General features: G+C 49.1%; 1 protein-coding gene across 2 annotated transcripts in view; it reads left to right on the top strand.

Annotated features, from left to right (window-relative positions):
• The window catches only part of Ptx1 (pituitary homeobox homolog Ptx1), a 153,026-nt gene that overhangs the window by 40,896 nt on the left and 96,925 nt on the right, over positions 1-15,205 (top strand). The window contains exon 3 of one of the 2 annotated variants that reach the window (XM_089585042.1): positions 14,654-14,677. The exons of the other annotated variant lie outside the window; for it this stretch is intronic. Coding sequence (XP_089441168.1) covers positions 14,654-14,677 — 24 coding nt within the window. The remainder of the gene's footprint in view (positions 1-14,653; positions 14,678-15,205) is intronic. 2 annotated transcript variants of the gene reach the window in all.

The raw sequence follows: 15,205 nt of genomic DNA, 5'->3' as shown, positions 1-15,205 counted from the left end.
TGAGGCAATGACTCAGTTATATCGCTTTTGATTTCCTCTGCTTCTTTCCCGATCCAAGCAAAGTGGGCATGCTAACCACAATTGCGGTAAGGCGAACCACGGTCGAGAGGAGCTCGCGTCATTAGTTGCGTGACACAGAAAAATTCACATGCCACTTTTTTCATCTTGATTTCGCTGTTTGACCATGTTTGGCAGCCGAGATCCTCATCTATGCATACTATCATGTCAGGTATGGCATGTCGAGTAGAGCCATGGGCCAGCAGACAGCCTCAGGACGTCGAATACTTCCCAGAAGTCCCCCTACAGGGTATCCACAGTCACGACTCCAATAGCCGCAGCGGTGGGGCTGAGAGGTATAGGCAGATTATAAACGACGGTAATACAGGCGTCTTTTCTACGCGTGGATAAAGGTTTGGATGGTTGGTTTGTGGGGCGTAAGGTTCCAAAGCCACTCACGCTATGAGGGACGCCGTAGTGGAGGGCTCCGGGTAATTTAGACCGCCTGGCAATCTTTAACGTGCGCTGACAACTCACACTACACGGGCCTCTCGCATCTTTCCGGTCAGCAGCCGAGTGCCATAACCACTGTGCTCAGCCTGGATAAAACGATAAAAGGAAAAAAAATGAAATGGGGAGGGGGGGGGGGGGGGAGGGGGCATAAAACCGCATCGTTCAAATGCACTTAATATGGTCCAGCAACACAAAGTGCAGCCTTGGAAGAAAATGAGTTACATAAATTCGTCTTTAGCGTCCCTCTAAGCAGTCGCTTATTATGGCAAAGCATGGTAAAAAACATTCGCTATTTATAACGTATTATAACATTCGCAAAAACTTGGTGGGACGCTTAAGCTTCGCCTTTAAAGGCAAGACGCGCCAGCGTTAACGAGTCCCTCATCTGCCCAAGATCCTCAGAGTACTCACACAACCGCCACTCGCAGTATACTGCTACGGTAGCAGTGGTACCGTGACATTTTTCGCTAACAACGCTGACGTCAACGACACCGGCGGTGCAGGATTTTCTGCCCAACGGGAGCCTCAAAGCTCTCACTTTAAAATATCCGGTCTCGTACGTTCGGAAAAGAACACGCCGAATGAATGCCCAGCGTTCGCCCGCGAGCGCTGCGTCGCCTCCAATCGGAGTGTACTCCGTCACCAGTGTAGGACGGGCTTAATCGGCGCTGACACGCTTGTGTACAAAACTGCGAGATAAAATCTCCAAAGCGGGCGCGCGGGGTCTGTGCGGGGTCTCGCGACGCAGGCAGCAGGGCAGCGTGACGCGGGTAAAGATTAGGCGAGCCTGTGGTCCCGCCGCCGCCGTCGCGTTTATCAAGCGGCGGGCTCCGCCGCGCGCTGCGATAGGACGCCGGAGGATACGGTCCAACCTTGGGCTGTCGTGCCGACAACTGTCGTTGCACGTTGCACGGAGCGAAAAGGTATATCGTCTCGTTCATACCGAGCAATTCTGGACACAAGCATTTTTGAATTGGGAAGACTTTATAAACGCAGCTTTTTAATATATTAATATATTGTATAATTGTATAAGATTCCACTATAACAATCAATATATCCGCAGATGTCCCGTCGTCAAGCTTGCATTTTTTTTTGCTATTAACGTTTTTTGCGATCGCCAAAAGCGTTCCCCATTGTTTCTTCATGGCAGTCCTAACTACTCGAAGCGAGCGATGGAAGAACTTCAAAAAGAAAGATTTTGCTGCGCATCAGAATAATTGAACATCACCTTCAATGTTTTCGTAACAGGACCTTACAATTTTCCAATATTCCAAACTTTTGTCCAAGAATGTTTAACATGCAGCGCCCTGCGGTTCGCCGTCTTCCGTGCGAAGCGCGATGCACGCTTTCCTGTAAACTTGTCGGTTTCATCGCTGTTAAGTGGACAGCAACAACTGACATAAGTATTGTCGCCATTATTCTTGGCGTCGTTGAAGAGACGCTGTGTCGAGCTTTGGCTTTATTTAGGAGTGCTACGGAAATAGGGCAGCGTGCAAGCGGCAATGTGCCACTGTGATGCAGGGCCTTCAAAGACCGTAAACCCAATGCACCAAACATTCCTGCGTGTACCACAGTGTGCAGGTATAGTATAGCGCGCGTAAAGGGATTTTCAAATGGTCCATGGCTTCTGCGACGGGATGAATAAAGTTCTATCTTTGGGTTTCTCGGTGCCTCAGACAGATACTACGATGGGAGAGAAAAATTTGGAAGCGTTCTTAACCGCGATACGGTAAGCAACCATGGGGTTCGCCCTTCCATAATTGCAATTCACATGCAAGCTGGAAAGATTCGCAAAGCAAATCTGAGTATTACTCATTTTACAAAGTCGATGCTTGTATATACATCGTTCTTGAACGCGCTCGAAAGCCCCAATACAGAAGCTTTTTTTTTTCGCTACTATCAAAGCGAACCCGTGGCAGGGATCGAACCATCGAACTCGAACGGAGCAGCCGAACGCCGCCATAGCCATTGAGTGACCGCTGCGTGTCGCAATTTCGTGGAAGTTCCCAGCTACCCTCTCATGCAACCACGACTGAGTACTTCGTTTCCACAGCATCCGCCGAATCTTGTGTACACGCCGTAGTGATCGGAACTCTTGTTAAACGTCTGCTTCGAACTGACATGATTTATGACAATAATTTACTGACATGCACAGTTCACGGCGAACGGACAATAGCGTTCAGTAATGAAAATCATTGAAGAAAACGCTGTGTATAGCTGTGGTCATTCCAAAAAACGTGAATTTCTCTCTCTCTCTCTCTCTCTGCCATAATTTCTATAAGCAGTATCCATAAGTTTCATCCGCACCGGCGCATGGACTGGTGCGGCACAGCGTACGCGGTGATGACTGCATTAGAGCGAAACAAAACTGCGCGAAGACGACGGGACGAAAGAAAGGCACGAATACACACACACAAAGCGCAGACTCTTGACTGGCACGTTGACAGTGCGATGAGGTTAACACAGGTAGTTGCCGCTTGTCCCTTGTTCAAAGGAAGAGTGGTAGAGCCCAGAGTAGAAGAAATGTAGAAATACATTTCTTCTAGAGCCCAGAAGAGTGGTAGAGCCCAGAGTAGAAGAAATGTAGAAATACATTTCTTCTAGAGCCCAGAAGAGTGGTAGAGCCCAGAGTAGAAGAAATGTAGAAATACATTTCTTCTAGAGCCCAGAAGAGTGGTAGAGCCCAGAGTAGAAGAAATGTAGAAATACATTTCTTCTAGAGCCCAGAAGAGTGGTAGAGCCCAGAGTAGAAGAAATGTAGAAATACATTTCTTCTACTCTGGGCTCTACCACTCTTCCTTTGAACAAGGGACAAGCGGCAACTACCTATGTTAACCTCATCGCACTGTCAACGTGCCAGTCAAGAGTCTGCGCTTTGTGTGTGGGTATTCGTGCCTTTCTTTCGTCCCGTCGTCTTCGCGCAGTTTTGTTTCGCTCTAATCATGAACCGACTAGCCCAACATCATGTCTTACTTCGATACATGACTGCATTCTTCGCAAGAGGCCCCAGCGGCACGTCAGCGATAACATTCGCTCAACGTGCCGTTTGTATCGACGTCTGCGCTCAATCATTACTTTAATTACCTGACGAAACTCGACCGCCCCCCGCGTTTCACCTCCCCACCGACAGTGGTACACATCGCTCGAAACTTTACAGCGCGGAGCTCCCCTCTGCCCTTCTTTTCTTTTCTTCTCCATCCTCCTTTTTAATCTCCCTACGGCTCCGGGATCGGGGACAAACTGTCCCTGCAACTGCCTCTGTGCCCCCAATTTTTGACCGCTCGGGGAACATTACAGACGCGTTAACTGCCCCCCCTCGCGTTCGTGCTCGACCGAAAACACTATTTTTCTTCTTCCTCACCTCCACGTGAGAAGCGAAAACGCATGCACGATTTTTTTCCCCTGCTCTCGTACGCACTGCTCGTCACTTTTTCGTTTACTTGGGTGTCCATATAGCGAGCGCGGTTAAGGGATGCCAGGCGCCGGCTCCCGTCCCGACCCGCCTGTCAAGTAAGGGCCGAGCAGTGGCGTGTTCAACGAACCCCGAAACACAAGCAACCCTCAGCGACACCACTCACCCCACCTCGTTCCCCGGCGCCCCATGGGAGGGTCAGCAGGCGGGACAAGCCTCTCCCCGGGGACCACGGCCGGTGTCAAGCGCGATCAGGTTGGGCAGGCAGGCGTGCCCCCGGTAAACTCATCAGCGCCCGACGACGGCTCAGGTTTCGCGCAGGACGCGACCGAACGACCGGAGGAGCGCGCAGTCGTGTCCGCGATGCCAGCGTCCGCGATGCAACGCCCACTTCCTCCCACGGTTAATTTTACCTGCGTTCAGTGCTTGAGATTTCGCTGGCGGAAACGCGCTGGGTCGAAGGCTGCTTGCGTAGACTGGGTGGCGCAATAGACTCCAGTAACCTGCGTTTTGTAGTCATGGGAGTAATGTGAAGCTCGAAAGCTGTCGTGGTGTGACAGGGAACGTAGGCTGCAGTGGCCACAAAGGGATGAAATAAAATAACGGTGTCAGAAAGTTGGAACAAACGGACTAAACAGAAAAAAATTGCTGAGGGGATGTAACGTAAAAAGAAGAGAGGATAGCAGGAAGAGAGGAAAGGATGAAAGGAAAACAAATAAAGGGTGAGAGCGAGAGATAGGGGAAAGAAAGGAAGGAAGGAACGATGGAAGAAATAGAAAGAACAAAATAATACCTAAAAAAACGAAAAACTACTGAAGGAAGGAAATGTCCGAAGGTCTCCAGTTGTTTCCGTGGGCAGACATGACAAGGCAGAAAGCGGCTGGAGGCTGATAATCCGGTCTTTTGAACGCCCAGATAGGGGCAGGGGCAATGACCACTATTAGCGCGCAATTGACATCACGAAGTTCAAACCACGCTCCAGTCTTCTGCGAGTCGCGTTCTGTTCTCTTTTTCGCCGCTTTCCGAACTTTCACGGTGAAGCGGCTATAGTGGGAGTTGCCGCGTATACTTTTTCCCCAAAATTTACGGCGAAGCCTCACTTCAAAGATTCAGTACCAGCCAGTGAAACTCGAAACACACTTAGCCAATTGATAAAACACTACCTCGGAGCTCAAGTATGGTTTTGGAGAACAATCTCTTGCTTGGATCAAATATCACACATCTGTTTCAATGAAGCCCTAAGCAGCGATCAGAACAGTAATGCAGTAAATTTTCCAAATGATTGTTTCAACCGCAGCTAGTTAAAAGTTGGAAACGATGGTATAGGGTACGGCATAGGGTACGGTATGGTACGGTATGGTACGGTACGGTACGGTACGGCATGGTATGGTATGGTATGGTATGGTATGGTATGGTATGGTATGGTATGGTATGGTATGGTATGGTATGGTATGGTATGGTATGAGTGGTTATAGTCCCGAAGCGGCGCGTGGGATACGACAGACGATGTAACTGGGGGCTCTGGACTAATTTTGACCAACTGTGATTAACGTGCATTGAGGTTGCACACGTCGCAGGCAGTTTTGCAGTTCGCCTCCATCGACATGCCGCAGCCAGTCTCCCTGAGGACTAAGCCACCAGGCGACATGGCCAACACGAAAGTGATTGAAAAGAAGGGAAATACGTTGCCGTGGGCGGTAGGCAGGGGCAGGCGGGAAATGCCTGCAGTTTATGGTTCTAGTAGCAGAAAGAACTGCCTGCGGCCGAAGTTACGACTCATATACACATGACAGTTTATAAACGGCTAATTACACGAGACCTTACTGTAATGCTGTAACAAAACATAGGAAACCCGACCCCTCGTTGCTGCCGGAACGCCCGGCTGTTGCAGCGTGCAATAGCTACTTCATCTTTTATTTCTTTATAGGCCAATAAAGAACTATAGAAGATTGCACCTTTGGGGCTGTGTGTATTGCAGGCACACTGTCCACCGAGTATTCACTGAAAACGTCAATTAAACTTTGATTCACTCAACACAGCAGCTCCCCGCGACACGCACGTCAATGTGACGAAACCGGTTAACGCAGTACACATGCACCTTACTTCAGCGAGCCTCTCCGACGTTCATGAAGGAGAGGGAAAGAGGAAGCTGCAACGCACGCAACAAGTGAGGTCCGTTGGTTGAAGCGTTATTTGAGGCTTGATTTCAGGCAGGCGCGCTGCCGCCAGGAATTCAGCTGCTGCCGGTACACTGCACTGGGCAACTGGTATTGCGTAAGTGGGGCGTACAGGAGGTTCTGGAGCCCCCTTGATAAGCGCTGCGTACGCCGGAGCGCCTCTTAGCATCATGGCGTATTTTCGGCGATCTTCACAGTCGTTTTACTGAAACCAGTTGTAGCAAACTGAACGTGATTAATCACTGCGACCAGCAGCAATGAGGTTTTATACAGTAATTACAGAAAATAAAACGAATAGAAGCAATAAGGCGGCAAAAAGGAAGCACAAAATGTTTGCGTCAGTGCATGCTTTGAAGAAGACCCGTGCGGCCGGCAACCCCCGACATACAAGCACACTGATCTTGAAGCAGCTTGCATTGCTTAATGTTTGCGTTTGTTTTTCGTGCAAAACCAAACACTGTGCGATGACGCGCGCTGTAGTTGAGGACACTGGATTAATTCCCACAATTTGTATTCCATTATCGCGAACCGAAAACTCGGTACTTGTGAGTTTTTGAATTTCGCCTCCATCGGAATACGAACGGCGCTACCCGAACGGGCTTGGTCTTGGTAGCGATCTCGATAGAACCCATGGTCCAGGGCTTAACAGCGAACAGTATAAGCATTGAGCCACAATATCAGGCAGCGCTTGCATTGTTCGACGAGCAAGTTCTTACGGACAGCATAAGCCGTTTTGCTCGGTTCACGATTCCGGGCAGGTTATTTACAATTGTTACGACCTCTGCCGTCATGCCATTGCGTTAAGGTAATTGACAGGCATGGGCACTATCGAAGATACATGTATATTCGATACTGCTTTTCGATACATCCTGTGTCGGTTGGGCGCTTGTCCCTTTTCTTTTGAACTGGTTTTGCTTGGCATAACCTCTGGTTCGGTGAGGGCTTCCTCTCACATTTTTTTAAACTTTTATGTATTTGTTGAGAGTTTTTCAATAAAGGCTATTATAGCTATGGCTTGTCAGAAATGAAAGTATCGGAGTATCGATATCGAAAAAATTTTTAGTGTATCGTGCATTTTAATGATACTGGCTACTAAAAAGCATGTGCCGCAGATTCTGAGGCTGCTTTGTGTCAGACTTTGCGCCGGCGGCGCTCGCTCAGGTAGCAGAACAGTGAAGAAAGGGAGAGGGAGTATAATTAGAGATGATGCCAGCGCCGTTGCCGCAGTCAGTCCTCATTCTTCTTATGTTCATTGTCTGGCAGATAGAGGACGTATACGTCGCTCTCCTGCGCACTCGGTGACCGAAGAAATGAGGAGAGAGGCTCACTGTTGTGGTGTATACAACACTCTGTCGCCCCATATTTTAGTTTACGGTCATTGCCAGCAGAAATGGACAGCTTCCGCAATTATGCTCCGTGCTTACAGAGCATTTGTTATTTACTTTGTCAGCCCGACAAAGGTCATGCACTCTTCAACACGAGGGTCAAAGGTCTTCAGCACCAACAGCGTCAAACATCTAACGAATTCCTTTCCTCTGCCGAAGCAAGCGCCACAAAAAGCCGTAGTTCTAAAGAGGCATTCGACAAAACTTAGCTTCCTAACTATACCCGCAGAATACTCGAGTCGACACAACTATATGCTTCCCTCATGCGTTGGTAAAATGCACCTTCACAAAACCTTGAGGGGACACGGAAGCACCGCCTTAAGGTTATGGCGCGGTAGCGAAAATGGGCCCCTTCAACGGCCTGGGGTCTTCTTTGCGTATCGCTTCGCAGACACGGCCATTCTTTGCATTCATAGATCGCGGAGAGTCCTCATACAACTCCTGGCGCAGTGCCACTGCACTGGTAGATGGCTGCTTCAAACACTGTTACTGGGGCTTGTGAGACCCGCAGGTTGCTCTCCCCGAGCACCTTCTGTCGACCATTCATTTTTGTAACTGACGGCTACCAGAATGTGTGGTTTGCTCACAGTTTTCTTGGCAGGTTGCCACCTGCCACGGTGGATAGGTTCCGATGACCTCCGAAGGTCACGTGACCTAGGTGACAGGTAGGCTATCTGCTTTTTCGATCCATAACGCCGACACCGGATTTTTTGCAGAATGAGAGCCTTAACGTGATCGCGTTAAAACAGATCACGGCGTCTGCTCCAGTACAGAGGCTTTTTACATTTTAGTATGGCGCATCGTGGGGCTCTGTTGGACGGGCGGTTTCAGCAATTGGTGTAACTTAATTGCGTTAACCAGAAGTAACATCGAAATAACATAGATTAGGAAGATATGTCCTGCGTAGTAAACACTTTCCTCCCTTTATTTTTTTCTTGTTTTCCTTCTAGCTTTATTCAGAGAACGTTCAACTTCAAACGTCTGTTGAACACAGTGCTGGGGGGGAAAACCGTTCGGTGTACCAAGCGTACGGAGCTTGCACCTTTTAGCACATAGCAAAAACAGAGACAACCCGTTAAATGCTGTAGTGCCAAACGAAAAGCAACAGAGAAAACTTCATGTTTATTCGCATGCAGTAAAGTTCTCACAGACAGGTTTGTAGAACTTCAGCGTAAAAGAAAGTTTTGCTAGGCTGCTTGTGGAAGGGACAGTGTAGAAGTAACCACAGTAGAACGCTGTAAGCGCTAAACAAATCAGCTGCGCCGTCAGTGGAGCTTAAAGGAATCCCTGTGGCCGGATTTGTTTAAATCCTTTCAAAAACAGTGTGGTATATCGAATACACAAAGATCCCTGATATCGCCAATTTTTTATTTAACTTAGCTAAACATATCACCACCTTTATTCATAATGGAGATTTCAGCGACGTATCGAAGTATCAACGATCCAGTATGGACTACCTGCATCAGAAATCAGTTTCGGTTTTGTATCTTGTATAGGTATCGGAAATTCTGTTTTTTAGGGTATCGGGTATAGGTATCGAATATACTTTCCTAAAGTATCGTGTCCAGCCCTGGTAATTAGCATCTCCAAACAATGCACTGCATGAGCCGAGTGCAGCTGCTATGAGTGCAGCTGCAGCTGCTCGGTTGAGCGCAAAATCCGAAGCGAGCTCGCATCGACGCCCCGAGGGACCCACGGCCGAGGAAGCAGGAACGGGCAGTGCGCTGCGCTGCCTCCCGCTATATTCGCGCCGCGCCTGAAGAGGTACGCGATAAGACGCCTTATCTTCGGCGGATCGTAAAAATGACACGCCAAAACGACACTGCAGAAGCACACAACTCACGTCGCACACGCGGCGGAGACGGCAAGAGTCCGCAGAGCCCGGGCGCATTCCCAACTTGTCTCGCACCGCGGGACCCAGTTCTCGGAAACGCCGCTAATTGCACTGTTTCGCTGCCCTCCTTGGCCGCACGCACGGCGTGGAGCTAACACCCCCCACCCCCTCCGAGCACTTTGTTTAACGAGTGTGTACACTGCCCCCCCCCCCCCCCCCCCCCCCCCCCCGGTCACTGTTCTTTCCTAGGCCGCAGTCGGTTCGTTAATGGCAGCTCAAACAACGAGAACCTCTGGTCCTTTTCTTTTTTATCCTCGGGCAGTCCTGTCGACTTCCGCCGAAAAAAGAAAAGGGGCGAACAGAAGACCTAAGGCAAAACGAGCTGCCGAGGGCATTGCTCTGCCCCACTGGTTTGCGCCCAAATCGTAATCGGGCAGTAATAAGTCGCGGCCGTCTGCCGCGCTGCATGCTGTTCGTTTTGGCGTATAGTGGAGTACGGAAAAAAATGGGAGAAAGTGAAATTAGTGCGACTGTCGGGGATGTTTCGCTCGCGCCCCGTCGTGCCCCGTTACGATGTGCTGGGGCGATTGTCGCCGGCTTCAGCCAAACAACACCAATTCTCTGACCATCTCGAGGGATCGTCTGCGAAGTACTGTGGTGAGCGAGGGAGCGATAAAGTGTAATGAGAGGAAAGACTGAGAAGTCAGTCGGCGGAAAAATAACACTGGCCTGATATTACACACAAGAGAAAGGGGAATGGAAGGAAAGGAAGACATCGAGTGCAAATCGAAGGTGATGTCATATACTGTCCACGCACAAACTGGCTGACAGTCGCCTCTCGCGAATACATGGCACTCGCGGTCCATGTCTTGTACCAATACAGCCGCATGGCTTACACAATATAGAGGTGTCAATATAGTGAAACAGTATTGCGATGAACTCCGGTTGTGACTGCAGGGGCTTGCTTTTTTCTTTGAGCCTCCCCAGTGAGTGGCACATTTTCCCAAGAGGCGTCATGGAGTTGCGCATCCTGGGATGTGTATATGTTAATTGGCAACCGAGAAAACACAGTGTTGAATGAGCAATAGCGACTCGAAAAACGTTTGGCTCGAAAAGTGATAGGCTTGAACAGCTTGTTGAAGGCTTCAAGCCTGGAGTACTAGTACTCATTCTCATCTGTTTGGAAAAGAAAAAATAGCTGACCCTGCTGATTTAACCTTACCTGCTTTTTGTAATACGAATGTTTGAAAGGAATGCTGAGCACAAATTGAAGTTGGCCTGTGTCAATAGAATAGGCATTATAAAGACAAAGATGCTACTTTCACTGAAAACGGGGATTTTATGAGCTAGAAGAAGCCAAAATTTTTTATAGAGATGTCGCCGTCACCGGCCGACTTCATAAGTTAACTGCGATGTGAGGACACGGTGTCAACACAGATCCCAGAGGAGTCTACGCCGCCATTCGCTTCCGTATGGTGATCACGGAGTTCTCGGGGTAAACAAGTTTGAATCGAGCGGGGAAAATTTTCCGAAACGCAATTTTTGTTGCAATGAATGCGTGCTTTTGTGCTGGGTGGCCACCAATATAGCCGGAAAGAGTCATATAATTTATTACTGGCCAGGACAAAGACAGGAGTATCCCTTTAATGTCGTAGGTAAGCAGGGGAACGTTCTGTCGCGCGAGCAACATCAAAGATCCACAATAAAATTATTGCGGAACGTTCTTACGCATAAAAGTAATCGTTGATGGATGTTCATTTATTATGGGCTTACAGCTCCACGCAAAAGAACACAGACACAAGAATGAAACAAAGCGCGACGCTGCTAAATTCATCGAGAGCTCGAGCACACGCATATATGCGTACGTTCGCAAACTCAGCACATCGTTTCATCTAACCAGCGGAACATTGACAACGGACACCCAGGACTTATTTTGCCCCTCATACAGCGGCAAGGAATTGCACTGCGCATTTGCGTTGTTCCTTACAGCTGAAATCATCTCTACTTCTGTCAAGAAAATTTGCATCTAAAAGCAGTGGGTTTCAAGTGGAGCTCGATCAGTGCGCAAAGTTATGCCGTTCCGAGCCATATTTACTGAGAGGGTCTCATGACAGCAAATCCCAGGAAGTTTTTCATAACTGATCGAGATTAAAAACTCGTTGCAAACAGCGCAGTCTAACCGGGCTTGCAGTTTTCTGTGTACCAGCCAACACGTTACAAGAGCTTTTTCTCTTGATTTGGGGTGCTCTTACTGGATACCGCTAAAAAGAAATGTTATATGCCGGGAAGAACAGAACACAGGACGAGTGGACTACTTTTTTACGAGAATGCCGTAGTACCTACATAGCCTTCAGAATTGATTAGAAGCCCACATTTATTCTAATATGAATGATTGAGTTACTGACTTAATCATTTATTCAATCACTGAAACCTTCATTTAACTCCTATTTGTTTTGAAGAAAAACCCTATCAAACAGTTTGTGAACGAGTTGTTGCATGGCATGAACTTTATTGATGACTTTTTAATTACTTTAACAAAAAAAAGGCAGTTTGTTCTAGCGTGGATTGTTTTATCAACCCTGCAAAAACAAATCTCCTGACTGTCCGATGGACTGTCTTCAGCGTGAACGGTGCTTGCAGTGTACGCAATTTCCATGTTAGGTTGCGCAACAAACGCAGCTTGCGACACATACAAATGAACCGCCTAGCTATACATGCGTTTCTTTCTCAAATTGAGGACCGCGCGCCTGCCGTTTGACTTCGTTCCCGGCGGCCCGTTTCTGAGCACGCGTGTCCCATAATCGAGGAGGAGGCTGCGGAGTGGGCGCTCCTAAAGAGGTGTACGCGCCTTGCAGAAGTGACGCGGATCGAGAAGGGGACAAAGTGGAACAAACTGCCACCTCCTCTAAAAGAGACGGCGGCAGCGTCGAATCTTAATAGCGTCGCTCTCCAATCTTCTCGATGGTAATTCGCACGGCAGGTCCCGCGGCGATTCGTCGCGGGGGGCCCTTTCTCCTTCGGGAGAAAAGGAGTCGGCGCGAGGAGACTTCCATTGTCTCGCCGCTTCCCTTCGCCCGCGACGGCGACGGAGGCGACGACGACCGTTCGTTGCTCCGGCAGAATCGGCTCTTCCCTTCCGCCGCCCTTCCCAGTGCCTGACGCTGCCGCTTCGCGCGTGCAGCGCGAGAGAGAGAGGGGTAGGGCTCGGAACTGCGTGCCCATTTGGTTGCGCGCAACACCGTCAAAGCCCTCTGCGATGCCTGTTCTACGCGTCGCGGTTTCTTTCGGGGCGAGCGTTACCTGCGGGATCCCGACGCGTGTGTGCGGAACCTCTTTCCGGGAAGGTCAAGGGGGGCTACCGAAACAAATCAAAACAGCCGTCGCTGCGTCATAATGGCTGCGGTGCTTCACACTGAACGCAACTGAACGTGGTTTCCACTGAGTGCTAGCTAGGTAGACTTCGCCTGCCCTGCAGTTCCAACAGCTGGCCACGGCCGTTGCCCATGAGACCTGGCAAAACGTGTCTTCGCAGTGCCGTAGCGGGTAGGCCACTGGTTATCGGGACCTCTGCCCAAATTTCGAAACTCAGCCGCTGCGTGCGCAATTAAGCTAGGCGATCGAAGTCGCTGTTTCCGTTGTCCCCGACGCCGCCGCGATCCATCGCGTTTCGCGCATTTCGCTTTCTTAGCTCACGACCTGCTGCGCGCAACTGTGCTGGGCCGTCGGCGCTGCTCCCGTAGGGTTCTCTCCCGCGGCGCGCCATTTGAAGCGGCGCCTCGCAGCGTATATACGAGGCGCCGAATGGAGATGAGAATCGCAGCCTTCCCTCGCCGCACCGGGAGGGCGGCGGCCAATAAACTCCAGCCCCCCCCCCCCCCCCCTCCCCCCTTCGGGCCCGAGTCTGGGCACCAGCGCGCGAGACGCAGTCGATACCATGGGGAAGCTACAGCGGCCGCCTGACAGCGCGCCTCCCTAGACTCCCTGCCTGCAGTTGCCGCCGTCGCTCCCTGCTGCTGGTTCTCGTGGCCCGGGTTTTTATTAAAACGAGGCGCTGCCCCTTCACTGCCGATATTTCTCCTCTCATTTTCAATGGGGAGCTGTTGCTCAGGTGAGCGCGTCCTCAGCCGCTTCACCACTGCCTAGGAGCGCGCCTGTAAACGTCGAACTTGAAGGGGCCGAATAATAGGCAGTTTTGAGCTTCGAAAGAAGTCCCCCGTGGGCTAGCAATGAGACGTTTGTGTTCGATCGCTTCTGATTGATTTTTGGGGCACGAATAATTTGGTTCGCCGTTGAAAAAAAAAATCATTTCGTTAAAAGGAAGAATAAAGGCTGTAGTCAAGGCCTTGCCTCAAAAACCACAGCCATTTCCGTAGTCTATATAGACAGCCAAAAGAAAGGAAAAAGAATGATGTTCCCCGCAGAGGCAGGGCTAGCTTCTGTAAAAGTGCACTTAGCGCATGATTACGGCCTCTCGCGACTATACTTACACGTCTGGACCTGATTTTTGTGGTGACATGCACGTGCCTGCATACACACAGGGCTGGTTTGTGCGACAACGCAGTTACAAGAGCAGGCAGAGCAGTGGTTAGAATTATGCGGGCATATTTAAGCCCTATTGTGGAGACCCCTCACCGCACCCCAAGAAGCCTTGAAGGTCATATAACATGAGCGCTGCGGTTGTTGTCACCCTGCACTATCTAGAGCTTCAGGGGTTCCATGATATACCCACTGCGTGGCTGAAAAGGAAACCACATGGCCTGAAGTTTCAGTTGTGAAGCTTCAGATGACGTAAGGTTAGTACGCAGGAAATAAGCACAGACAGAGGTACAGTAGGAAAGAAATACCGTACTTGGTCATTGATGCAGTACTCCAAGCTTTTAATGCCCAACAATTCTGGTCAAAAGCATTTTTGAATGGGAAAGAGTTTGTGAGCGCAGAGTTTTCGTATACTGCAAGACTTCAGTATAAGAATCACTAAATTCTCAGATCTCCTGTCGGCAGGCTTGCATTTTTGTTTTCTTGCCGGTAATGTTTTTCTGTCGTCAAAATCGTTCCCCATTGGTTTTCTATGGCTCTCTTAACTGTTCCATGCAAGTGAGGGAAACACTACAATAGAAGGATTTTGCTACATATTGGAAGAATGGACAACTACCTTGAATACTTTTATACTAGCACCTTGCAGTTTTTCAATATTCAAAATTTCTGTCCGAGAATGCTGGACACGAGTTACGTCGAAGGCTCTGCTGTCTGGTTAATTCTCATTAATCGTGTGTCCAGGAACCAAGGTTGACAGCTTTGTAATCTTGTTGCTTTTCCTCTTTTTTGCTGCTTGCAGATGCATACGACCGGAAAAGCCCATGTAAGTATATAGTTTGTTTCTGCGCTGTGCACGCTTGTTTAACGCACTGTTTGAACGTGCAGCAAAAAGCGAATCTAACGCAAGTGCTCCCACTGCACGCTTTTAAAGTACGCTTTTTTATCAAATCAAGTTTATTTCATATTTACAGTACATGGTTATGGGGTATATATATATATACAATATATACATAATGAGAATATTGTGCATTGGCTAGCACAATCTCCAAGAACCTATCCCAAATGTGGCTAAATATACGAAATAGAGAGAAAAATTGATCTTAATGTGTTGATTTCTTCTGAAAAATGGGGAAAATTGACTAAACATTACACATTAACGTTTGCGCATTGTGTACCGGGGGAGTATAATGGCGGATACAGCTACAGGTCTTGATGCACGCCTGAATTCAGTGAGAAAACAAAAGTACAGCTCCTATTTGTGGAGCACCGGAGCGGCGTAGATGGGTGTGCTTGTAGATACAACGCACGCCGACGTTAAATTCAAAGCACTAAGACCGAGGACACGTTGGTA

Source organism: Amblyomma mixtum, chromosome 3 (genome assembly GCF_055824585.1).
Source record: "Amblyomma mixtum isolate Tamu chromosome 3, ASM5582458v1, whole genome shotgun sequence".
Taxonomy (NCBI): Eukaryota; Metazoa; Arthropoda; class Arachnida; order Ixodida; family Ixodidae; genus Amblyomma; species Amblyomma mixtum.
The sequence above is the reverse complement of the archived record's forward strand: the minus strand, read 5'-3'. Positions and strand labels throughout refer to the sequence as shown.